The sequence below is a fragment of the Neofelis nebulosa genome, chromosome 6, assembly GCF_028018385.1.
Source record: "Neofelis nebulosa isolate mNeoNeb1 chromosome 6, mNeoNeb1.pri, whole genome shotgun sequence".
Lineage (NCBI taxonomy): Eukaryota > Metazoa > Chordata > Mammalia > Carnivora > Felidae > Neofelis > Neofelis nebulosa.
This window is the reverse complement of record NC_080787.1, coordinates 114,116,216-114,142,644: the sequence shown is the minus strand read 5'-3', so window position 1 is coordinate 114,142,644 and position 26,429 is coordinate 114,116,216. Positions and strand designations below refer to the sequence as shown.

General features: G+C 37.1%; 1 protein-coding gene across 7 annotated transcripts in view; it reads right to left on the bottom strand.

The window, feature by feature from the left end:
• PKIB (cAMP-dependent protein kinase inhibitor beta) overlaps positions 1–26,429 on the bottom strand; it is a 172,020-nt gene that overhangs the window by 16,266 nt on the left and 129,325 nt on the right. For 3 of the 7 annotated variants that reach the window (XM_058735138.1, XM_058735139.1, XM_058735137.1), the window contains one exon: positions 10,802–10,906. The exons of the other annotated variants lie outside the window; for them this stretch is intronic. In XM_058735138.1, the coding sequence (XP_058591121.1) occupies positions 10,802–10,889 (88 nt within the window). In that variant the 5' untranslated portion in view covers positions 10,890–10,906. The remainder of the gene's footprint in view (positions 1–10,801; positions 10,907–26,429) is intronic. 7 annotated transcript variants of the gene reach the window in all.

Here is a 26,429-nt window from a genome sequence, read left to right as displayed (position 1 = left end):
AGCTGAATTGTATTTATTTGATATCATTTTATTATATCTTTTAAAAATCATTTTATCTTATCTTTTAATATATAATTGTTTTCAGGCCAACATAATTCTAAATTTTTAATGAAAGTTGGAAAGAAAAAATTTCCTAGAAAGCTAACATTTCAGGGCTTATACCAACCATGTAAAATAGGCAAAGCCAAAAGCCCAAACACAATCCCAAAAGTAAAGAACATAACTAAGGACTGAAATCATTCACAAACCTTTCCTTTTTTTAAATTTTTAAATTTTTTTTATTTTTTAATGCTTATTTATTTTTGAGAGAGAGACAGAGAAAGAGAGACAGAGCATGAGTGGGGGAGGTGCAGAGAGAGAGAGAGAGAGAGAGAGAGAGAGAGACACAGAATCCGAAGCAGGCTCCAGGCTCTGAGCTGTCAGCACAGAGCCCGATGCAGGGCTTAGACTCACAAACCACAAGATCATGACCTGAGCCCAAGTCAGATGCTTAACCAACTGAGGCACCCAGATGCCCCCCACAAACCTTTTCTTAACTAAATTGGATGAAGTTGATTTATAAGCAAGATGCTTTTTTACACTCACATAACTTTAAAAGTTCCAGGGATGTCTGTTTTTTCTATTGCATCAATGTATAAAAAATTTGGGGGGATGTCTCTTAGTTCCTTTTTGAATAGATTTAATTTTCTTTTTTTTTTCCTAGCTGAGAAAAAAGGAGAAATAATTCAGCCTTTTCAAGCTCTGGTTTGTTTTCTAAGTTCTCGTCAGTACTTTATTTTTCTTTGCAGAAGAAATCATTTTAGTGTTTCATCAAGCACAGAATTCAATCAAAATCACAGTAGCAAAAAATTTTTAAGTTGTTTTGAGGATTTTTTGGGTCATACAGGCAAAAAAATAAAAATTCCCAATCAAATAGAAATAACTTCAGAAAGAAAAGTCATACCGTTGAAATATTTTTGTTCATCAAATTATGTATACTGATGTTTGTCTACAATTAAGTTAATAGAAGTAAAATTATTTATATGGATGCATTTAACTTTTATAAAACTCTTTTGTAAAAATAATAAATTCTGTTACTATTTAATATTACATTAAATATATTATTATATTTATATATTTATATTTATATTTATACACTTATAAATTTATATATTATATAAACTATATATATAAATTTTATATATATAAATTTTTATAATATATATATTATATTCATATAAATTTTTAATATAATATTTATATTACATAATTATTATAAACTAATATTAATTCTGTTACTCTTTAATATTATATAAACTCAGTAGAAAAAATGAATCTTCATAAAATAATATCTGGAATATATTCAACAGACATAATAAACAATTCAAAACTAATTGCACATAATGCAATCCAAAATGCAATTCAAAATTCAAAAATAATTGCACATAATGAAGATTTTCATTATGTGCAAAAAGGCATAAACATGTTGTGAACACACAGTTTTAAATCACTTGAGTGAGATTCAGTGCATGTGATTCTGTATGATGGGATAGTCATTACTATCTTCATTTTAAAGGTGAGAACACAGAGGGCCATAAAATGAAATGGTCTGGCTAAAGCAACGGAGCTAGCAAGTGGCAGAGGCGAGACAGAACCCATTTCACCTGACACCTCAAACATTGCTCCTTCGGTTACACCTCACCAAATATTTGTTGAACAGAGACTCGGTCTTCATTAAACCAATTGTTACTAAGCATCTACTATATCCTTCATTCAGTGTGAGATTCCAGAGAAATGGTGTCAAATAAGATGAAACACTGTGATTAACAGAGTGGGGATGCACACAGAAAAACATAATATGTGGTCTTTACTCTGAAAGATTGTATAACCTAATTGTACAGATGAAATACATGCACATTAAAGAGAATGTAAAAACAGAAGCCAATATATGATATATTCAAATACGTAGTATAAATGCAAAATGTTATAGAAATATAAAAGGGAGGAGCGCCTGGGTGGCTCAGTTGGTTAAGCATCCAACTCTTGGTTTCAGTTCAGGTTCATGATCTCATGGTTTGTGGGATCAACCCCCTGCGTCGAGCCCTTTGCTGCCAGCGTGGAAACTGCTTGGGATTCTCTCCCTCTCCCTCTCTCTTTGCCCCACGCCCAATCACACTGTCTCTGTCTCTCTCATTATAAACCTAAAAAAATAATAATAATAAATATATATATATATATAGGAAATGGTTATTGAACTTGGGGGTAATTAAGAAAAACTTCACAGAAGCTGTAGAACACATTGGGCCCTAATATTGGGGAGGGATTCATACAGATAAAAAAGACATGAAAAGGCTTACCAAGCCAGGGAAATATCTTAAGCTAAATCATGAAGTGAGTGTCAAAGGCAACATCCAATTAAAGGAAAAGGAAACATCTGCCTTTCATGGAATGTTAAGCCATATAGAGTTGGAAAAATAAGTTAGAGCATAGTCATCACTAGAACCAAAATTGCAAAGAGAATGAATGCCATTAAAGGGCAGATTAAAGGGAGATGGTAACAATTGTAAACATTTATGTACCAAATGTGAGAGCACCCAAATATACAAATCAATTAATCACAAACATAGAGAAACTCATTAATAATAATACCATAATAGTAGGAGACTTCAACACCCCACTCACAACAATGGACAGATCATCTAATCAAAAAATCAACAAGGAAACATTGGCTTTGAATGACACATTGGACCAGATGGACTTAACAGATATATTCAGAACATTTCATCCTAAAGCAGCACAATATACATTCTTCTCCAGTGCACATGGAACGTTCTCCAGAATAGACCATATACTCGGACACAAAACAGCCCTAAGTAAGTTCAAAAAGATCGAGATCATACCGTGCATATTTTCAGACCACAATGCTATGAAACTCGAAATCAACCACAAAAAAAATTTGGAAAGGTAACAAATACTTGAGACTGAAGAACATCCTACTAAAGAATGAATGGGCTAACCAAGCAGTTAAAGAAGAAATTAAAAAGTATATGGAAGTCAATGAAAATGATAGCACCACAACCCAAAACCTCTGGGACGCAGCAAAGGTGGTCATAAGAGAAAAGTATATAGCAATCCAGGCCTTCCTAAAGAAGGAAGAAAGATCTCAGAGACACAACCTAACCTTACGCCTTAAGGAGCTGGAAAAAGAACAGCAAATAAAACCCAAAAACATCAGAAGACAGGAAATAATAAAGATCAGAGCAGAAATTAATGCTGTAGAAACCAAAAAAACAGTAGAACAGATCAATGAAACCAGAAGCTGGTTCCTTGAAAGAATCAACAAAATTGATAAACCACTAGCCAGTTTGATCAAGAAGAAAAAGGAAAGGACCCAAGTAAATAAAATCAAGAATGAAAGAGGAGAAATCACAATGAACACAGCAGAAATAAAAACAATAACAAGAGAATATTATGAGCAATTATATGCCAATAAAATGGGCAATCTGGAAGAAATGGACAAATTCCTAGAAACATATACACTACCAAAACTGAAACAGGAAGAAATAGAATATTTGAACAGACCCATAACCAGTAAGGAAATCAAATTAGTAATCAAAAATCTGCCAAAAAACAAGAGTCCAGGGCCAGATGGCTTTCCAGGGGAATTCTACCAAACATTTAAGGAAGAGTTACCACCTACTTTCTTGAAGCTGTTCCAAAAAATAGAAATGGAAGGCAAACTTCCAAACTCTTTCTATGAAGCCAGCATTACCTTGATTCCAAAACCAGACAGAGACCCCACTAAAAAGGAGAACTATAGACCAATTTCCCTGATGAACATGGATGCAAAAATCCTCAACAAGATATTAGCCAACTGGCTCCAACAATACATTAAAAAAGTATTCACCACGACCAAGTGGGATTTATACCTGGGATGCAGGGCTGGTTCAATATCCACAAAACAATCAATGTGATTCATCACATCAATAAAAGAAGGGACAAGAACCGTATGATCCTCTCAATAGATGCAGAGAAAGCATTTGACAAGATACAGCATCCTTTCTTGATAAAAACCCTCAAGAAAGTAGGGATAGAAGGATCATACCTCGAGATGATAAAAGCCATATACTAGTGACTCAACGCTAATATCGTCCTCAATGGGGAAAAACTGACAGCTTTCCCCCTAAGGTCAGGAACAAGACAGGTATGTTCGCCACTGTTATTCAACATAGTATTGGAGGTCTTAGCCTCTGCAATCAGACAACACAAAAAAATAAAAGGCATCCAAATCGGCCAAGAGAAGGTCAAACTTTCACTCTTCGCAGATGACATGATACTCTATATGGAAAACCCAAAAGATTCCACCAAAAAACTGCTAGAACTGATTCATGAATTCATCAAAGTTGCAGGATATAAAATCAACGCACAGAAATTGGTTGCATTCCTATACACCAACAATGAAGGGACAGAAAGAGAAATCAAGGAATCGATCCCATTTACAGTTGCACCAAAAACCATCAAATACCTAGGAATAAATCTAACCAAAGAGGTGAAAAATCTATACGCTGAAAACGATAGAAGCTTATGAAAGAAACTGAAGACACAAAGAAATGGAAAAAGATTCTATGCTTCTGGATAGGAAGAACAAATATTGTTAAAATGTTGATACTACCCAAAGCAATCTACATATTCAAAGAGATCCCTATCAAAGTAACACCAGCATTCTTCACAAAGCTAGAACAAATAATTTGTATGGAACCAGAAAAGACCCAGAATAGCCAAAGAAATCTTGAAAAAGAAAACCAAAGCAGGAGGCATTACAATCCCGGATTTCAAGATGTGTTACAAAGCTGTAACCATCAAGACCGTATGGTACTGGCACAAGAACAGACACTCAGATCAATGGAACAGAATAGAGAACCCAGAAATGGACCCACAAATGTATGGGCAACTAATCTTTGACAAAGTAGGAAAGAATATCCAATGGAATAAAGACAATCTCTTCAGCAAGTGGTGCTGGGAAAACTGGACAGCGACATGCAGAAGAATGAACCTGGACCACTTTCTTACACCATACACAAAAATAAACTCAAAGTGGATCCAAGACCTCAATGTAAGACAGGAAGCTATCAAAATCCTTGAGGAGAAAGCAGGCAAAAACCTCTTTGATCTTGCCCGCAGCAATTTCTTGCTGAATACATCTCCGGAGGCAAGGGAAACAAAAGTAAAAATGAACTACTGGGACCTCATCAAAATAAAAAGCTTCTGCACAAAGAAGGAAACAATCAGCAAAACTAAAAGGCAACCGATAGAATGGAAGAAGATATTTGCAAATGACATATCAGATAAAGGGTTAGTATCCAAAATCTACAAAGAACTGGTCAAACTCAACACCCAAAAAACAAATAATCAAGTGAAGAAATGGGCAAAAGACATGACTAGACACTTCTCCAAAGAAGACATCCAGATGGCCAACCGACACATGAAAAAATGCTCAACATCACTCATCATCAGGGAAATACAAATCAAAACCACAATGAGATACCACCTTACACCTATCAGAATGGCTAACAGTAACAACTCTGGTAACAACAGATGTTGGCAAGGATGTTTGCATTGTTGGTGGGAATGCAAGCTGGTGCAACCACTCTGGAAAACAGTATGGAGGTTTCTCAAAAAACTAAAAATAGAACTACCCTACGACCCAGCAATTACACTACTTGGCATTTATTCAAGTGATACAGGTGTGCTGTTTCGAAGGGACACATGCACCCCCATGTTTATAGCAGCACTATCAACAATAGTCAAAGTATGGAAAGAGCCCAAATGTCCATCGATGGATGAATGGATAAAGAAAATGTGGTGTATATGTATATATATATATATATATATATATATATATATATATATATACCACAATGGAGTATTACTCGGCAATCAAAAAGAATGAAATCTTGCCATTTGCAACTACGTGGATGGAACTGGAGGGTATAATGCTAGTGAAGTTAGTCAGTCAGAGAAAGAAAAAAATCATATGACTTCACTCATATGAGGACTTTAAGAGGCAAAACAGATGAACATAAGGGAAGGGAAACAAAAATAATATAAAAACAGGGAGGGGGACAAAACAAAAGAGACTCATAAATATGGAGAACAAACTGAGGGTTGCTGGAGGGGTTGTGGGAGGGGGGATGGGCTAAATGGATAAGGGGCATTAAGGAATCCACTGAAATCATTGTTTCACTATATACTAACTAATTTGGATGTAAATTTAAAAAAAATAAAAAATAAAGTTAGATTACAAAAAAAAAAAGACACTGCCTCAGCCAAAAAAATAAAAACAAAAATAAAAATAAAAATAAAAGGAGATGGTGTTGGGGTATCTGGGTGGCTCAGTTGGTTAAGCATCCAACTTCAGCTCAGGTCATGATCTCACAGTTTATGAGTTGGAGCCCTACATTGGGCGCTCCACTCTCAGCGCAGAGCACACTTCAGATCCATCTCTCTCCCTCTCTCTCTGCTTTTCCCCAGCTCTCTCTCTCTGTCTCTCTCTCTGTCTCTGTCTCTCTTTCTCTCTGTCAAAAATAAACATTTAAAAAAAAGGAAAAAAAGAAAAAAGGAGATGGTGTTGGGTGCCTGGGTGGCTCAGTGGGGTAAGCACCTGACTCTTGATTTGGGCTCAGGAATGATCTCACAGTTGTGGGATTGAGCCCTACATTGGGTTCTAGGTTCTGTGCTGGGTGTTGAGCATGCTTGGGATTCTCTCTCCCTCTCCCTCTGTCCTTCTCCCCCACTTGCACTTTCTCTGTCTCAAAAAATATATTTTTAAAACAATAATTTAAAAAAGGATATTGTGTTCCTTCCTCTGAGCACCAGAAAACCATGAACATTTCTAAGTAACATAATAAAAGTGTGCATAAGAGGCATAGTCTGCAAATAGAGGCTGATGTGAAGGAAGATTTTTAGAAGGCTATTAAAAATGGAACTTACAAAAAAATGGAACTTATATAAACAAATCCACCATAATAAGAGTGATAAGTTCATTAAAAAATTTATATGTAAATGTACCAGACCAAGCATAGCTTCTTACTTAAAAAGAAAGGGAAAAGGTAGAAGGACTTACAATGAAAACTCATTATAAAGTTTAAGGGTTTACACTACCAGATATAAAGATTCATTACAAAGTATAGTTATTAAGATAGTGTGGTATTCTTCAAGGATAGACAGAATAACAGAATAGACACATATACATATGGGCCCTTGATTTGTGAAGAAGGCATAACTGGTAATGTGGTCACTGAACCACTGCTGGTGATCTTGGAGGATTCACAGAGAGGAAACACCAGAAAACTAGATGGGAAGATTGTTGATCATGGAGAAAACAGATGGGGCTTATAATAATTTGTGACAAAATTCTAGGATTATTAAATAAATGGCTTTAATTTACAGTATCTTCCTTTGAATTTTGTATTTAAATATTGTCATTCAGATAAGTTAAAAGAACAGTGTATAACCTCCACTGATGTAAAAAATTGTTAACAGTTTGCTATATTTATTCTCTCTCTGTCTAAACATACAGTTTTTGTTCAACCATTTGAAAGCACGTTTCTGATGACATAACACTTCACATCAAATATTTCAGCAAGTATTTAAGAACTGCATTCTTCTTCATATCCATAATACCATCATATTCCCACAACACTCTTTTTTGCACTTTGCAACGGAGATAAGTCCCCCTTTTCCCTAAAGTACAGATTTTAGAAATTCCTTTGGGGGAACCAGTGGTTTTTGTATATTTGAAAATATCTATTTTACCCTCATTCTTGCAAGATACGCTATTCTAGGTTGAAGTTACCTCTACAATCACTTTACAATACTCTCCTCCTTATTCTTTTTTTGCTGTTAAGAAGTTTGTGGAATATGATAATTTTATGTGTTGTCTTGGCTGAGCCACAGGATGCCAGGTATTTGTTTAAACAATATTCAGGGTGTCTGTGAGGGTGTTTCTGGAATTAATATTTGGGTCAATAGACTGAATAAAGAAGATTGCCTTCCCCAATGTGAATGGTCATTGTCCTGTCCACTGGATGCCTGAGTATAACGAAAGACTGAGTAAGGAAGAATTTGCTCTCTCTGCCTGACTGTCGCACAGCTGGGGCATTAGTCTCTCCCCTGCCTTCAGACTCAGACTCAGGCTGAGACCGAAACTTACACCATCAGCTCTCCTGCTTCTCAGACCCTCAGACTTGGAATGGAACCTACCATTGTCTCACCTGGGTCTCCAGCTTACTGACTACAGATCTTGGAATTTCTCATTCTCCACAGTAGCATGAACCAATTCTTTATAATAAATAAATATATATCCTATTGGTTCTGTTTTTCTAGAGAACACTGACTAATATACTGTTGGTATAATTGTCATTTGTTGTGGTTTGTGGAGTCTGTTTTTTTCTGGCTTATTTTGAGGATTTATCTCTTTGGTGTTCTGAAATGTCATCACAAGATGACTAGGTACCTTTTTGTTTTTCCTTCTTAAGATTTGTTATGATTCCTGAATCTGAAACTTTCATCAATTTGGGGAAATTTTCAGGTATTGTTTCTTTGAATATTACTTTTTATCCTTTATTAGTTCCTTGGGAATTCCAATTAGACACATAAGAAAGACACTCTATTTCCTTGCATGCTTTATTATTTTTAGTGTGAACCCTTGTTTTTTAAAACCTTTTCCTTGAAATTACCTGAGCCTTTATATAGGCTCTGAATTTGCCTCTAGTGGGGTCTGGGAGCACTATCAAATTATTTAGCTTTAAATTCTCAGCATGGAATTTTTCAGACCACAAAGTTGCAAACCTGTGTGAGGTTCCACTTTTGGTAATAAATGATCAGGAGAATTCCACCCCCCTCCTTTTCCACCCAACCCAAATCAGGACAAGACTGGCGAATGTCCTTGCTGTCTTCCTTTGAAGGTTAGGGTTTTGCCACATTACCCTTGGACTGAGCATGTCACACTCTTCGGCAGCCTAAGCCTTATGCTGGGGACCCAATTTGATTTTCCAACTCGTGTGGTCCGTAAGTTTCTTTCCTTGTCCCCAGAACATGGCTTTTTCAAACAAAAGATGTGAATTACTGGGGAACTCAGGGAAGTAAGTACACCACTCACATGCTTCTAGATTTGTGATTTCTCATTGTTCTGGGCTTATGAAATATTTTTATTTGCCAACATGAACATTCATTTAAAAAAAGTTTTGAAAGTATATCCTACATTTTAGAGTATTGTTTACTAGGGCTTTCTAGAGGACATTAAGTCTTCCATTTTTCCATAAAAGGAAGTTCTAGTTAAGTTTTAATAATGTCTTTCTTTTTTAAAAAAAAATAATGTTCACTGTCTTGTTTCATGATATAGTGGTGGAGACAAAGGAATTTTATTTTATTTATTTCATTTTATTTTATTTTATTTTATTTTTTTAACGTACTCTTTACACCTAACATGAGGCTCAAACTCACAATCCCAAAATCAAAAGTTGGAAGCTCTACCCACTGAGCCATCCAGGTGCCCCTCAATAATTTCTTATCCATATATCAGCAAGATATGCATTTCACTCAGTCAAAAAAAAGATGTGCAATAATGTAAATACATTATTCTTTAATAGAACTTATTTTAGCTCACAGATCCCCATGTTTCCTTCACGGAAGAAAATAGTCTTGTGATTCCAAGTATAATCATTCACTTCCACGTTAGAATTTATTCTCTCTGGGGTAAATTTCCAACTGAGTCACAGTCATACACACAATTCATTTCTCCATGTGGTGTAAGGCCTAAAATTAAGGCTCAATATTAAATGTTGCCCTAACATCTGGTAAAATCAGGAGAGTTCAAATGGACTAAGCATAAGTTTCTCTCTTCACTCTGCTTTCATGGATAAGGTACCCTAGCCAAACACTCCTCCTTATCAAAGGGACCAGGCACAGTCCCTACCTATCTCCCTAGATAGCAGTTTTGCCAGCATGTGGAATTATTCAAACAAACCAATCATTCTTCTTATGAGAACCAGAAGGCACCACACACTCTTGTTACTACAAGTCTGCCTCCTATAGCTCTTGGTTGTTCACTCTGTTCCTGAGTATAATCCCTATGAGGCCCTGCAGGGCCTACAATATCCTTCTCCTTGGGCTATAAATATATGCGAGTAATAGTTTGTTGTTGATCTCATCTGCTCAGTGCCAAATACTGTGTGTTTAACCATCCCCATATCCCCAGGGCAGGAATCTCTCTCTTACCAAAGGGGTGAATAAGAGGCTTTAAATAAAAACCATTGGTGTCACAAACTGCACGATATGCTCCACCATAACTGAGGACTCCTGGTCAGCCTTAATTAATTACTCTTGGCTAACTTAATGGATTCTGTGATTTGGTAAGTCTACCTGAGATGGAACAGCTAATTGCTGGTAGGCTTAGGCTATGTCCTGTGTGGTATTCTACTGTCTTTGTCATCCCATTGCCCTCACTCTCCACCTAAAATTCTCTTGCCCCCAGTATAAAAAGTGTTGTTATTTGACTATACACTGGCATAACCTGGTGGTGTCAGGTTTAGTCTGTTTGGCAGGTGATCTCTGCTCACCAAGGATCAGCCTATGTTACCACATCTGGCCTGGTGACTACCCCTGACTCCTTGGGGAAGCTATATAGACATTATAATTATGCACCTCTGGGACAGGCCCAGAGATAGTCTTTTGTGAGGTTTGTGGAAAGAAAGGAGATCACCACCCTTCAGGGAATTTAGCATGGCATCCTACTCGTAGTTGTTCATGCAAGGGTAGTGACCTTGCTGGTTTCCTGTGCCGCTGCTTCCCTTGCCATTGTTGCTTGCGTTCTCCTGACCCTCAGGAGTATCGAGGTGCACATCCATCATGGCCTGTGGCCCACGGGCTGGTGAAAAAAAAAAAAGGTAGGGGAGGAAGGAACATTGGTGCTCAACTGCTCATAGCCAATGTACCTAGCAAAACTCATAGCCAATGTACCTAGGCTTTGCTCAGTATTGCTGCCTACCAGCACACCAAAGGGCTAATCTTGTCATCATTGGCCATATGGTCTCCATCCAAGCCATAGACAAAATGACTTTACTGGATGTGGACTTTGATCCCAGGAAGACTGGCATTCCCTGAACGAAGAGGCAACCACCTACAAGGAAGGCTACCAAGCTCCTGAACCTTTCTCCAGAAACACCTGGAAGGTCTTCATTACAGGTGATTGTGCAGACAGAAACTGAAAGCTGCAACTTTATGTGGCTAAAAACCTAAAATATTCTCAGGGAATCTGAACAGAGAGGGGGGGAGAGAGAGAGAGAGAGAGAGAGAGAGAGAGAGAGAGAGAAAGGAAGTCCACATGAGAGAAGAGGTTGGGCTATAGCAGAGGAGGGCTTTGATCAAGTCTGGGGGTAGGCCCAGGACGTTTTCCCTACACCACTCTGCTCTCCAAGTCTCTGTTGCAACAAAGATACTAATCCTCAGCAAAACACCCAAGGCATCCTTGTGGCACCATGAAGGGGTTAATCCAAACTTAACTTAAGCCCATGGTCTTAAAACCATATAAACCAACCATTGCTATGAGGGAGGCCCCCAACTCTGATGATACTGATTTAAGGTTCTCTGGAGGAAAAAAACTTATAAATATGGTAAGAGTGGAGAATGCCTGCCCACACACACATGCCAGGTATATCCAGTGACCAACAACAATAACCAGATAAACAAAAAATGAAAGAAAGAACCCTGAATATAGGGAAAGAAAACCAATAAAAAACAACTTAAAACAAAGATCCATAATATGGCCTAATTGGAAATCCAAAATTTACTAGAAAAATTTATATAGCAAAAGATAAAAGGACATTGATTGGCTTGTGTGAATTACAACCTGGGTTCTGAATTAACTTTAGTATCTACAGAAATTCACCAATTGGCAAACTTTCATAGTTTTGACCAATATTATGGCTAAAATTACAGTTATAGCTTGGAATCCCACTAAAGTTAAACATGGTATCCTCCATAATCAGGGATTTAGTTAAGGGAGTTACTGAATATAAAGTAGAAGACAAATAAGTATGCCTTACCTTAACTATAAGAATTTTTGTCTAGCTTAAATTCCTATGGTTATAACACTCATTGCCCTAAAATATCATAGTGGGCATGGACACTCTGACCCAATAAAAAATAAGTGAAAATTAAAATTAAGTTTTAACACTTACATATGGGCTTAACAAAATAAGAACCCATGACCCACCCCTCCATTCCCTACCCCACCAACCCCATTAAAATAGTTAACGTGATTCAATGTAATCAAAAACAAGGTCTTCAACGATGAAAAGCTTGTTATATAACAGGTAATGAGTGAACCTTTCCCTGATCCCACTGCTATTCCATTTAACAGCCTTATTTGGCCTGTTCTTAAATCTGTATTAAATGAATGGTGGCCTATAGTGGATCGCTGTGACCATAATGCCATGGTTCCATTCCATTAAGGCCTCTACACCCAACAACCTAATAAGTGAAATTGCTGATTCCATCCAATCAGCAACTGGTAAATATTTTACCACTATAAATTTGGCTAATATGTTCTGTTCAATGCCTATTTCAACAGCCTCTCAGCCACAGTTTGTCTTTACCACTAAAGGGACGCAATACACCTTTGCAAGGAATAGCCACAGGATACCTCAACAGCCTTACCATTGTACACAGTCTTTACAGGCAAAATCTTAACTATAGTAACCTTTCTCCAGGAGCACAGATACGACATTATTTGTTTGACATACTCATTAAAGACACAAGAGTCACAAAGGACTCACAAAAAGGGGTAAGTTATTGTCCCACACATAGTGCAAGGCTCTCCTACCTCCATTAAATTCCTTCAAGTGGGGCACCTGGGTGGCTCAGTCAGTTGAGTGTCCAACTTTGGCTCAGGTCATGATCTTATGGTTCATGAGTTCAAGTCTGTGTCAGACTCTGTGCTGACAGCTCAGAGACTGGCACCTGCTTTGGATTCTGTCTCCCTTTCTCTCTGCCCCTCCCCTGCTCACACTCTGTATGTGTGTGTGTTTGTGTGTGAAAAACAAATAAGCATTAAAAAAATAATAAAAAAGTAAAACAGCTACTCTTAATTGAGTCTTTACTTACCTAGGTACTACATTGCTCTATATACATTATTTTATTTAGTCCTTACCACAAATGTTACACATACAGGGTCAGGTGAGGTGGGGTAGGAATTACACCCATAATTCACATGAGACAGCTGAAATGGAGTCTTTCAAATATTAGGAACTTGCTTTAAATTGTTACATGTGATTCTAAAACACGGGCTTTTAATCATTTCATTGTGTTGCCTCCCTTCTAGAGTCATAGACTCCTGTAAGTTTATAAGAGATTAAACAGCATAGAAATGCCCAGAATTATAAAGTTAGGGACCAGAAGCCACCTAAAATTCTCTATTCATCTGCCATATGCATGAATCACTTTATCAAGAATATTTTCTTTCTTTGAACCTCATATTCTCCATAGTGTTGAACCAAACTCAAAACGTTTTTCAAGTAATTCATCTAATATGAAAACTTTAATTCAATGTTGAATCTTAAAAATAAAAATCACAGGGGCACCTGGGTGGCTCAGTCAGTTAAGAATCCGACTCTTGGTTTCGGCTCAGGTCATGATCTCACGGTTTGTGGGTTCAAGCCCCACTCTGTGCTGACAGCATGGAGCCCACTTGGGATTCTCTTTCTCTCCCTCTCTCTGCACCTCCCGTGCTCACTCACTCACTCTTTCTCAAATAAATAAATAAACATTAAAAAAATAAAGATCATGTGATTGCAATAATATTTGCAAATTTGAATAAAAATTAATTTTTCTCTTTATCCTTCTAAGTAACTATCATATTATACACACACACACACACACACACACACACACACACACAGTGTAATTATGTAATCTGTGAACATATACATTCAGATGTCTTAAAATTTTCACAGTAAAATGAAAGCAAATTTCTACTGCTGGTATAATCTCTATAATTACTTTTATTTTCAGGTGTGTTACTTTTACCTTCCACCTTATCTTACATTACAACAATTATCAGAAGTCACTGAAAATAGTAGGAGGTCAATATAAACTTTTATTTAAAGACCATAAGACTTCTTTTGGGGGGGTGTAATTTTAGACTATTTGTTTATTTTTGTTGTACTCTATATTTGTAGTTTTAGTTTGCATTTTGTGGAAAGACATTTTCTGATTTCAAAGGAGAGGAGGCCCCAAAGAATGCAACAAAAGAAACCCACTATTAGATTTCCTGGGGGTAATTGAGACTTGACTGCAAACGTGTTTACTGGGCCTTTCAGTCATTTTTATATAGTAAGACAAATAAATATGCATTTTACTGTAAAATTCTGAACTCTCCCATTGAAGCTATAATTATAACTTGGTGACCTTCTCCAAGCTGCTCTAGCTATGTACACCTTGGCTCAAAGATCCTTTAGCTCAGTAGCGGCTAAATGATCAGGCACTCTGCTTCATCCATCTGCTCTAACAGTGACCTCTCTGCAATTTTTTTATAAGCTTTGGATATTTTCTTTTTATAGCTTTGCCAACATAATCATAATGCATCCTGACACCAGACAGTGTAAATTAATTCCTCTTCTGTCTTATGAGCCACAGAGAAGAACTAGATTTTTCACCTTAACACTTGATTAAATTGTGGAAAGAAAGGAGACCAAGGGGCGCCTGGGTGGCGCAGTCGGTTAAGCGTCTGACTTCAGCCAGGTCACGATCTCGCGGTCCGTGAGTTCGAGCCCCGCGTCAGGCTCTGGGCTGATGGCTCGGAGCCTGGAGCCTGTTTCCGATTCTGTGTCTCCCTCTCTCTCTGCCCCTCCCCCGTTCATGCTCTGTCTCTCTCTGTCCCAAAAATAAATAAAAAACGTTGAAAAAAAAAATTTTAAAAAAAGAAAGGAGACCAAAAAATGAGGTCTCTGGGAAAACCGTATCTCACCAATGCCAGCCTGGAGACTAAAAGTAAAAGTAAATTTAAAGCATATCAGCTCTTCCTAAGATTTTTTAAAACATATTAATAGGGTAGAAGGAGAGAAACTGAGGAAGAGAGGGAGCAAGGGTGGGTAAAAAGCCTATTTATCTAAAATTAATCTTATGCCAGATGAACTAGAGCAGTCTTTCCCAAACTTGCCTGCTCATGAGGCTTACCTGGGTAGTCTGTTAACAAAATAGACTAGAGCCTCTGACTCAGTGTGTCTGATACCATAGGTATTGCAAGCACCCAAGGGGATTCATGTTGTCACACAAACTTGGGAATGACTGAAGTGGAGTAAAGGTTTGAGGTCAGATTCTCTAATAATACACTAAAAAAACCACAGACATAAATCCATAAATTATTGGGCCTTAGGGTCTAAGAGCATGTATTATCCAAAACAATGGTTGATTTAGCAAAGGATACCAGTGCATGTGCACAGCCTTAGAGAGCTATTAATCCAATTTCAGAGCTTATTAAAAATGTTCTTGTAGTAGGGGCGCCTGGGTGGCGCAGTCGGTTAAGCGTCCGACTTCAGCCAGGTCACGATCTCGCGGTCCGTGAGTTCGAGCCCCGCGTCGGGCTCTGGGCTGATGGCTCGGAGCCTGGAGCCTGTTTCCGATTCTGTGTGTCTCCCTCTCTCTCTGTCCCTTTCCCGTTCATGCTCTGTCTCTCTCTGTCCCAAAAATAAATAAAAAAAAAAAAAACTTTGAAAAAAAAAAAAAATGTTCTTGTAGTAGATTAAAAATTAAATAAATCACAAAATTAACTTTTCCCAGAGCTGTTCTGGGAAAAGGCCATGATGATGGCCTTGGCTACATCAGCCAACCCCTGGACTTTTTCACTATTCATTCTAACAGCCAACCCTGAAGTCCACCACTAAGTAAGTTTAATATGTTTTTCAATAAATGTTCTGCATGGGTGACTTGTTTTACCCCTAAAGGACCATACTTCCTGGAGGCAGGAACAAACAGGTTCTAGGAGTAGATAATAGGTAGTAGTTGTTCAACGAGTGCTTTCTAAATGAACTCTACATTGATTTGATCTACCAATCCACATGATTTGTACATCCTGTCTGAGCAGCAGGGAGGCTTACGAACCTAAAAGCACTGTGTTGGAATTTTAAGTATTTGCATATTTATACCCTAGATCTGGAAATATTTCTGAACTAAGAAAGACATTTCAAGTCACCCTGCTACTCTGATCCATTTCACATCAGATTTCTCATTGTTATCCTTTGACATTTGATTAAGGATGCTAAAGAATTTTATATAGAAAAATTCAGGGTGCCTGGGTGGCTCAGTCCGTTAAGCATCTGACTTCAGCTCAGGTCATAATCTCACAGCTCATGGGTTCGTGCCCTGCATCGGACACTGTGTGGAGCCTACTTTGGATTCTGAAGTCTCCCTCTCACTCTCTGCCCCTCCCCCACTCATTCTCTCTCTCTCTCTCTCTCTCTCTCTCTCTCTCTCTCTCTCTCTCTTAAAAATAAAGATTAAAAGAGAAATTCCCCCAAATCCATCATAATTAAAATAACTGCAGAAAATACTAAAAAGCCGACTCATTTGTAATCATCTGAAAATTAGTATAATTACAGACAGTTCTAAAGATCTTCACTGTATAGAAACATAGATGCATTGAAAATAGAAGACACAATTGTTCACCAAAGATTCTTTACCCTGGAAAGTTAGCCTGAGGGGCCAGAACATTCTGGATGATACTGACCAAGATCTTTTAAAGATCGTAAAAAACAATGGACTAAGAAAAAAGACAAGATTGAAGAAGATCTCACTTAATTCAACTAATATTTAGATGCTCATCTTCTGAATAAAAAAATCAGAACCAATCTTTTGAAACATGATCAACATAAAACAGCTGTTTATAACAGGGCAAGTACTGAGAACGAATATATGAAGGCAGTGAAGTACAGGAGGTATTTCAGGATCCCATTAGAACACATTTAGAGCACAATCTCATTACAATAGTCATTACAGACTCTAGGTAATTGCAGGTTCTCCCAGACCAATGGCTCTGCACCCTTCACAGTTGTCCTTCATCAATTTTCTCTTGTTCTCCCCAGCCCCTGATCCTGCCATAGACCCAGTGTCCTCTTCCTCTTCATCCTATTCAGATTAGCTCTTGGAAAATATTTGCTTAATGCATTCACAGAAGTATGCTGTATGTATGGCTCTCTAGAAGAAAAACTCCAAAGTCTTAGACCAAAGAAGCAAATCATTAATGGTGGTACTTCTGCAAATTAGTTAATAGAAAAAGAGTGTTATTTGGCAAAGATGTGGGAAAGACTTTCTGGAATTATCAGCATTTTATCTTCTACCTATTTTTTAGGCTGGGGCAGTGGGGGTGGAGTCACACCTGTGTTTTCAGCACCAACCAATTACATAACATTGGGAAGATTCCTCAAGCGCTTTGAACCTCAGTTTCCCTCGACCCTGTTCTATAATGCTTCCTCAATGATTAAACCCCTTTATTTTCCATTTTCAGTGTAGGCAAGAGAACCCAGATTTTTAGAGTTTTCTTTCTGGTAATTACGTAGCTTTTAGCTGTCACCTCTTTCACTGCTCCTATCTATACACAAATCTGCTTAAACCCATCTAAACTTCCCAATCACTCAGCAAAAAATAGCCAGGAACTAAAGAGGAAAGTAGTGATTAAAGCATATTCTAATTCACTTATAAGCATTTATAAGCCAATTTGTTTCACTTTTAAGACGTATGGACTAGATACATTTGTTGCAATAAACTCAAAACTTGGAATTTTTTGAGCTAGATAAACTTTACTAAAAATATATTTTACTTGCAGTAAAAAGTGTGAGCTTAGAGAAAAACTAATCAGTATGTATATGATAGCTTTTGTTTCATTTGAATGAAGAATGTCCTTGTTCACGTCACTCTTGTGTCACCCGGAGACTGCTCCTGGGTCTTTCAGCCTCAGAAGAGATGACTCTTAAGTTCCAAGCTACATACTCCTCCCTGGAGTACTGAGGTTCCTGTAAACGTTGAAGCCTTGCATGTTGGGGACTGCAGGACAGTGACAATAATCATACATCACATTGTGTGGAGAGAGGAACATTCTAGCATTTTCAGAAGCCTCTATTACAGGTTTGGAAATAATAAAGACAATACAAATGTTCATCAGATCTTTTTATACCTACCAGCAAATCCTCTATGAACCCTGGAGGGAAAGCAGAGCTGCCTAATTTATGTTAACTTAAATAGTCTTTGTATTTTAAAATGTTATTAATTGCCAAGATTAAAATTCAAAACTTGTTTCCCAGTAAATTCTAGTTCAGAAGGCTTTCTGTAGTCTGAAATACCACGTTTCTTTGATGTATTTTTCAATTAAACTAGCCCAGTCATAACAAAGTATTTTCATTGAGTATTTCTCTTCCATAGTCATTTATTCAATTAAGGTCAAGTTGAGTGGCCATTTTACTGCTACGTTAATGCATGAGGTAAGTTCTTTCGAGTCTAAGAATCTCCTTTACTTTTAATCCTTTCTGTAACTTGCCTCAAGATTTATATAGGGAACATACATTGAGACATTCTCATATACATAACAATAATTATAACTATAAGTAGAATTTTTGGTCCTTTTAAAACTGCATTTCTAAAATATTATCTGCACTCTGACACAATCTCTCCCTTTAATTTATTTTAATGGTAACCCTCATTTTTAAAATTGAAGGTAGTGATGGAAATATATGATTCAGCTCCTAATTGTATCACCATCTATAACTGTGGACAAGTGACTAATTTTTCATAACACATTTTTAATGACCTGTGAGGTTCAGAAGCTGGGTGAAAATTAATAAGTGCGCTTTCTGCATTTAAGGATATATAGAAATATTTCAATAGGCTAATTTTTAAAATTAAGATGTAACATTTTTCACAAGACACTCAAATGTCTATCTGACCTTCACCACAGCACCTCTGACTCATTTTTTTCCTATCGTACAATTTCATAGAATTGATGCAAAGTCAAATTAATCAATGCTACTAAAGACAGTCAAGAGAAAAAAAAACAATTGACAATCCATAAGTAACTTGGAGAGACCTAAGAATTTTGGAGGTAGAAGGAACTTTAGTCATCAGCAAATAAATAAACAAAAATTAAACAAACTAACAAAAAAACAATCCTGATTTCAAAGATGAGGAAAAGGGGGCACCTGGCTGGCTCAGTAGGAAAAGCATGTGACCCTTGATCTCGGGGTTGTGAGTTTGAGCCCCAAGTTCGTGTAGAGATTACTCAAAAATTAAAAAATTAAAAAATTAAAAAAGAACAAAGATGAGGAAAAGGAGAGCAGATTGTTGGTATGAAGAAGACCTCATTAATTTCAGAATCAAGTCTAAACAGCATGTCACTAGACTTCTAGGCCAGTATTTATCCCACAATAATGATGGATTCTAATTGTTTCAAGGATAAAACAATTTTTTTAACATCAGATCATCATTGGACATGGTGAATATAATTTGCAATATGAAAAGGCTGAGACTTCAGGTGTGTGTGGGAGAAGAATGTAAACCTTTTGCTATCCCATTCTATGAAGGTCAGGCCTTCATGTGCTTAGGGTGAGGTTTCTGATTGTAAAGTCTATTAGGGAAAGGCATGTCCATATCTTGACCTGTGCTGTGCTTTAGAAGTCAATCTATATTCTTCCAAGGCTCTGAAAAAAATCATTCTCCCCTTTGATTGAAAAGCCCTGGAGCACATTGTTAGGGTAGAGAAGGCTTGTTAAATAATAATCCTACCTTGAACTGATGAAATTCAGACAATAACAGTTAGTTACTGTTGTAATTTTAAAATTATATTTATTGAGGTCTGAATTGCATAATAACTTCCAGGATATAAAATCATAACATGTGCTGATTTCCTTATGTGTAGGGAGAGGGATTCTAGCCTAGAGTCCAGGCAGGACAGGACTGAAGCAATCTTGCCTATGGAAGGAGGGTAGACACCTAAAACAAGGCTGGACAGTAAGGAGAGAGCCAACCAGTAGGGACACCCACAAATAGGCACAATTAATGGACTCTAGTAGAAATGATGTTGAATATCTAATGCTAGGTGACCCATTTCTGCACTATAATTCTCTCATATCATCCTCCAGTCTTTGGTAAAGTTTACTATGTACCACAACCATCTTAGCGATATCTCTGCTTTGGGCAACAGACAGAGGACCCTGAGGACAATCCTAGTGTGATTTTGACTAGAGAGAGCTGCAGCAGCATCAAAAAGTTTTAGGAAACAGCAGGAAGTGGTGAGCAGAGAAACCAGAGCATCCAACAAGAAAAACTGACACGCAGCACTTAGGAATCTGAAGATTCTCAAAAATCTAGTTGTGGGGAAAAATAAAAGTTTGTGTATCATGTAGTATGGGAGATACAACTAGTTTATTGAGGTTTAATGTAAGATGATGCTTCAAAGTTGAAGAATCTAAATTTTTTAGATATCTGTTGATTCAGAAAATATAGAACAGATGAAAAGATACTATGAAATACATATTGCAAAGCAATTAACTCTCATTTTTATAAGAATACTCTATATACATTTGGAAAATGGTAATGTATATGGTATGTGACAGTATTTATTTGAACATAGATACATACATACAGCTTATAGACCCCTCTAATAATTCTGTAGAATCCTAGCAGACCAGGATCCCCATGTTGGTAAGCACTGGACTGCATCATAAATCCTTGCTCTAGTGGCCAAGAACCTGTCTCTTGTAACAACAAGAACTTTAATCTCTAATATGTAAGACTTCTTCCACCTACTTTACTTCCTCCCTTTGTCCATTTAGAATTACAGGTTATTCAAACTAAAGAATTTCGTTGAGCACTCATGTAATCCAATCCTTTCAGTTGGCTTTGTGAGACTGAAAGCTAGACAATCACGATGGTCAATGTTCATAGATAATTCCAGGGGGTCTCACCAATATATCTGTAGAATAGATTGCAAAAATCTCTCATGCTAGATTCCATTCCACAGCCCAATCATTTGTTCAGTCCAGAGTCCTGGTAGCCTGTTTTGAGGACTGAAAACACCCCGCCACTTGAGAGCTATGGGCTCACACAGTAATGGCTTTCTTCACTTGGCCTTATCTAAACCTCAGTTGTTAGACTATGATAGTCAAATGGCAAAGAACCATTCTCGAGTGAAAAAAATAAAATATCACTCCTGAAAATTCGAAATTATTTTCAGCAAGTCTGGGATGGAAAATCTCATTTAATTAGCAAGTGCAATAAGATGTGACATTTACAAACTAATTATAACACATTTCCATTCTTCATTGGTGCACGAAATGATGACATATTGTTCTCTTATAGTTGCCATTTCCAAGTTTTAATTGCTTTGGTTTAATTGGTTTAATCCAAAAAAATGTCAATTCAGTAATTACCACTATGCTGTTGGAATTAGTTTCATTTATTGTGCAAAAGAAAATTTGACTTCAGAAGGAGAAAAACAATTATAATATAATACCAGGGGAAATACTATATCATCGAGATATTTAAAACCAATATTGTATATAACTGAAACTTGGTTTATTTTACAGGAATAAAGAAAATGTTTTTTCTTTTCAATTTTAAATGATAATATACCAAATAAATAATCAAATATAAATTAATTAACCCAGAATCACATTCACTCCTTTATAAATTTATTAATTTGCTTGGAAAATATCTGCTGAGTTCCAATTATATGCCTGACAAATCAGTTCTAGAACTACTTTCTTGGAATCTAATAATGGGTGATAAAAAGAATAATCAACACAAATCCATGCATAAATACAAAATGTGATCTTAGATGAAAAATTAGTTTGTTTTGTGAGTGTACCAGAACCTGATTCATTGACAATATGAGCTATGAGAAAAAGGAGCTAGCTGTTTGGTATAGAGGTGGAAGAAGAGTATTTCATGCATAAGAGAAAAGCATAGCACATTTCAGACACTGAGGGATGGCCAGTGTGGCCTAAACACAGAGAAGAAGGTGGGAAATGGGCACAAGATTAAGTGGGTCGGTTAACAGGGGCTATATCATTGGGGCATGTTAAGAATTTGGTCTATCCTAACAGCAATGGAAAGTCATGAAAGTTTTTGAAGCAATAGCATGATGATCAAAATTGAACTTTAAAAAGATCACTTTGGTGGCAGCAAACAGAACAGACTGGAAAAGAAGAGTGGATCCAAGAGATGAGTTTGGAGACAATTGCAGTATCCCAGGTGAGAGATAATGATCAGTCAGAAGGTAGAGTTTATGCCTTCAATTTAACAATCTATAAAGTCTAAAGTTATTTGTGTTCTACAAGTGACCTATTTTCACAGAATTACATGTGTCAGACTCAAAGGGAAAGCAGAGTGATACAATAGAAGGTATGCCTGCTTTAGAATGAAATACACCTGGTTTAGCTCTGGTCTGAACTTTTGGCTCCACTACTTATTAGCTAAGGGTCCTTATACAAAGCATTAAGCTCTCTGAGCCTCAGCTTTCACATCTTTTGAGTACATAATACTACCTCCCACAGCTGAGAAGACTAAGTGCGACAACGCATACGATATTCTCAGCATGTGGAAGGCCAGTTAGTATGAAGAGCCCCAGGACAGATGATTTCATCCCCTCATGTTAGAGATCCTTGAATTCCTTTGAAACCTGTTCCTCCTCCTGGGTTTCTTTCTCAGTGAGCAGCACTAAAATCCACCCAGTTGCACAAATCAGAGCCCAGCAGGCATCCTTTTCCCTCACCTCATGACCATCAAGTCATATAAACTCCATTCTCTAAATAGTTCCTCAATTTATGGACTAACTGCTTTGCTCACTCTCTTTCACTAACCTAGTTAAGGTCATCAACATCACCAGATTGGATTATCCCCTTCACAGATCATCCTACCTCAGTTTTGTTTCCTTTTCCACTCTTCATGCCAGCCACACAAACCTTACTATCTTAGCTCTTCAACTACTCTCCTTAAGCCAGGACAAAGTCACCTGGTTTCTTAGCATGACTAACAACACCCTGCAATGATCTACACTCTGCTTACATCCCAGCCTCACCTCTCGCTGCTCCTGTCCCTGTGGTCCAGCAGCTGAAGGAAACTGCTCCTCACACAGGACTCGTAGAACTCAGAAATACACTCCCTTCACCTCAAGACTCAGGCTGATGGATGAATGCAGTTCCTCCTGGCTGGAGCACCCTTCTTCGAAAACTTCTCTTCACTGGATCAATACCTACTCAAAACTGAAGCCTTGCCTCAGATGGACCTTTGGGAGGCACTTTTCCTCTACCTGAAAGTATCCCAAGAGTATAGGACAGCCTAAACTTAAATTTCATTATTTGAATGAATTGAGTGAGCAGTCAAGTGGCTCTTGGCGAAGTCAATGGGGCTCACTGAATTGGCGAAGGTCACATAAGTTGTGATTGGTAGTGTGAAAAGAAAACCCAGGTTTCCTGCTACAGATTGTAGTATGCCTTTCTTTCCATCATGCTGACACCTACCTTTATTAATTTCTGATTGCATTAGCTCTCTTCATTAAGCCTTAGAAACATTCTCTTCATGTGCTTGCAAAATGTTGCACATTTATACTGTGGGTTATGATTTTTTCACTCAAAACAGACGAATGTCACTTCCTTTTCCAAGATTTCTTTGACTTTCCTGAAGTGTAACCGTGGTTCCCATAACACTCTCAAGCACTCCTGCAGATTTTTTACAGTCATCTCCTTCCCCATGATATTGTAAGCTCTTCTGAAAGTAGGACAATTCTAGATTCATTTTACATCTCTGGTACCCAAGGCTGTTCTTGGAACACAGTAGTACTTAATATTTGTTGAACTTAATGGTACTCCAAAGCTAAACAGTGTCCAAACAAGGGCAACTAATATGAGATAAGTTATGCCAAGAAAAAGGTGATGCAAGAGTAAGAAGACAGGCAAAAATAGTGATGGCTCTTCCATCTAGAGATAGAGAGTGTAAGAAAAAGCAGATGGCTCTGGCTAAGATAAAGAATCAGGAAGGCAGCTGGGAAGATGGGGCCACTGCTGAACAGGCTGCCTCTCCTGGGGAGTACCTTCAGTCCCGCAGTGGCCTTCCTGCCTCTTTGTATTCAAGATAGAGAACTAGAGACGGAAAGGAAGAAGCTGTCACTTTCAGAGAGCTGAGAAGTAGGAAAGCTGACTCATATGGCACTTTCTATGCCTGCTGGGAAGCCTAAAGCCAACACTAGAGTAGCTGGTTTCACAGGTTTGAAATGGCAGAATCAAAGTCAAGTCAACTAATTGTAATGGAAATGGAACTGAGCTAGGGGCAGAAATCCAAGTGTTGGTTCTAATCTTGCCCTGTGGCCTTAGGCAGACTTCTGAACCTCATTTTTCACCTCTGTGAAATCAAATATTTAAACTAGATGGTCTCCAACAGCCCTTTTTCATTTAGGGATTGTGCAGTTTATGGGATTGGCTCCTGGATTTATTTAAAGTAGCTACATAACCAAGGTAGAGAAGACTGTCAATCTGATTAATTTATGCAAATGCAGACATCCAAGCTCATCTCTTCCCTCCTGAAACTTGAACTAGACCAGTTGAAGCATTAACCCATTATGATATCCCCTCATCCACATATGGGAGGCACAGCCATAAGCTTTATCAATAAAAAGTTACAGATGTGGTGGGGCTGTAAAGCAGTGGTTTGCAAATACCCAAATCAGTATGGCAACTTGTTTAAAACACAAGTTACAAAGCCTTGCTCCAGATCTACCAAATCAGAATCTCCAAGATGGAGCCCAATATGTTTATATTTTTATATACTTTTTTTTTTACCTTTTATAAACCTCACATGTGATTTGATAATTAGCTAGTTTGTGGCTCATTTTTAAAGGAAAATTAGTGTTTCTCAAAGGGTAGCCTGTAGATCATTTTCATGTGAATTATCTAGGATGCTTGTTAAAAATATCTGGGAATGTAGCCAATAATCTCCATTCTCACTATTCTTTCAGTGATTTTACAAAGAGCTTTTTTACACACTGACAAATGAAATCATTATGCGGGTAAAACCTCAAAGTCTATGAAAGAATATAGTAAAGATAGGAAATTATGATTGCAGTATAGGTTTATCTCAGTATTATTATTATTATTACTATTTATATTGCATTGTTTCATCATCATTTCATCTAATCCCCATAACAAGCCTATAATATAAGCATTTTAACTTCATATTACTTACAAATTGAAGCACTAGAGAATTCAGGTAGCTTGCTCCAACACATAAGATTCATAATATGGGTGCATTGGAACAGAAAATTAATGTCCTGGAACTAGGAAACAACTTATATTGCAACAGAATGTGTAATTAAGATCTCAGTACACATTTTAATTAAACAATTTGCTGAGATCTTATCTGATGAAGCAAGTTAGAAATATGTCTCAGTTCCTATTGGTTGGTTTTATTAGCTACTACACAAATGTTAATGCCATTATAATAATCATAGATTACACAAGATAAAATGACTATTAACTACTAAGCAACAACGTTTCAGAGATGTCCTAGAATCATAAAATGATCTAAGGTAGTCATCATTTCTAGTCAACAACCTTCAAACACAAATATTTACAGGTGAGAAGTCCAGAAGTATGCTAAGGTCCTACCCACCTAGTAAAGAACTCACCTAGCTCTAAACCTTAGTTACCTGACTGCTTCATTAATCTGTCTTTACTCCAGGGGCCCTAGACTCTGTACTCCTTGACTCAGTGTGCCAACTACTTGCCTTAATGCTAGAATAGGATTACATGAGACTTCAAATGTCTTTCAAGGAATAAAATATTAAATGCTGTTACTACAGATACATTTTTAGGACAAAGCTTTTTTTTTTTCCATTGAGTCTTATCAATTTATCTAAGAAAATATTTGCTTGTGAAAAGATGTGTTTGTCTTTACCTCTTGGTAAACTGAAACAGAAAGGGTCTCCCAGATTCCCTGTTCCTGAGTTGGCCAGTTTTGAATCTGGCATTTCAGAAACTGAATGAACCTTAGTAATTTTGATACCTAGCTTTGATTTTACAAAAAAATTCACTGAAAATGTAAATAGAAAATACGAAGTCATCCAAAGCCATGTAAATTTTAACAGAATACAAATTCTCTTTCTTGTGTTCACACCCTACACTTTTCCTCTTCCTTTCCATTGATGTTACAGACTTTCTAAAATATGTGGATACACAGGTATTTTCACAAAGGGGAAAAAGTAACAAAAATGACATAAAAAAAGAGAAATTGCCAAAAAATAAATCAAACATTCACTTGCTGTAGATAGACTTGATGAAGATATTCTGATTGAGATTTGGTTTCTTTGTTTCATTTTGTAAGAGGTGATTATTTGCGTGCTTTACTTTCATTCA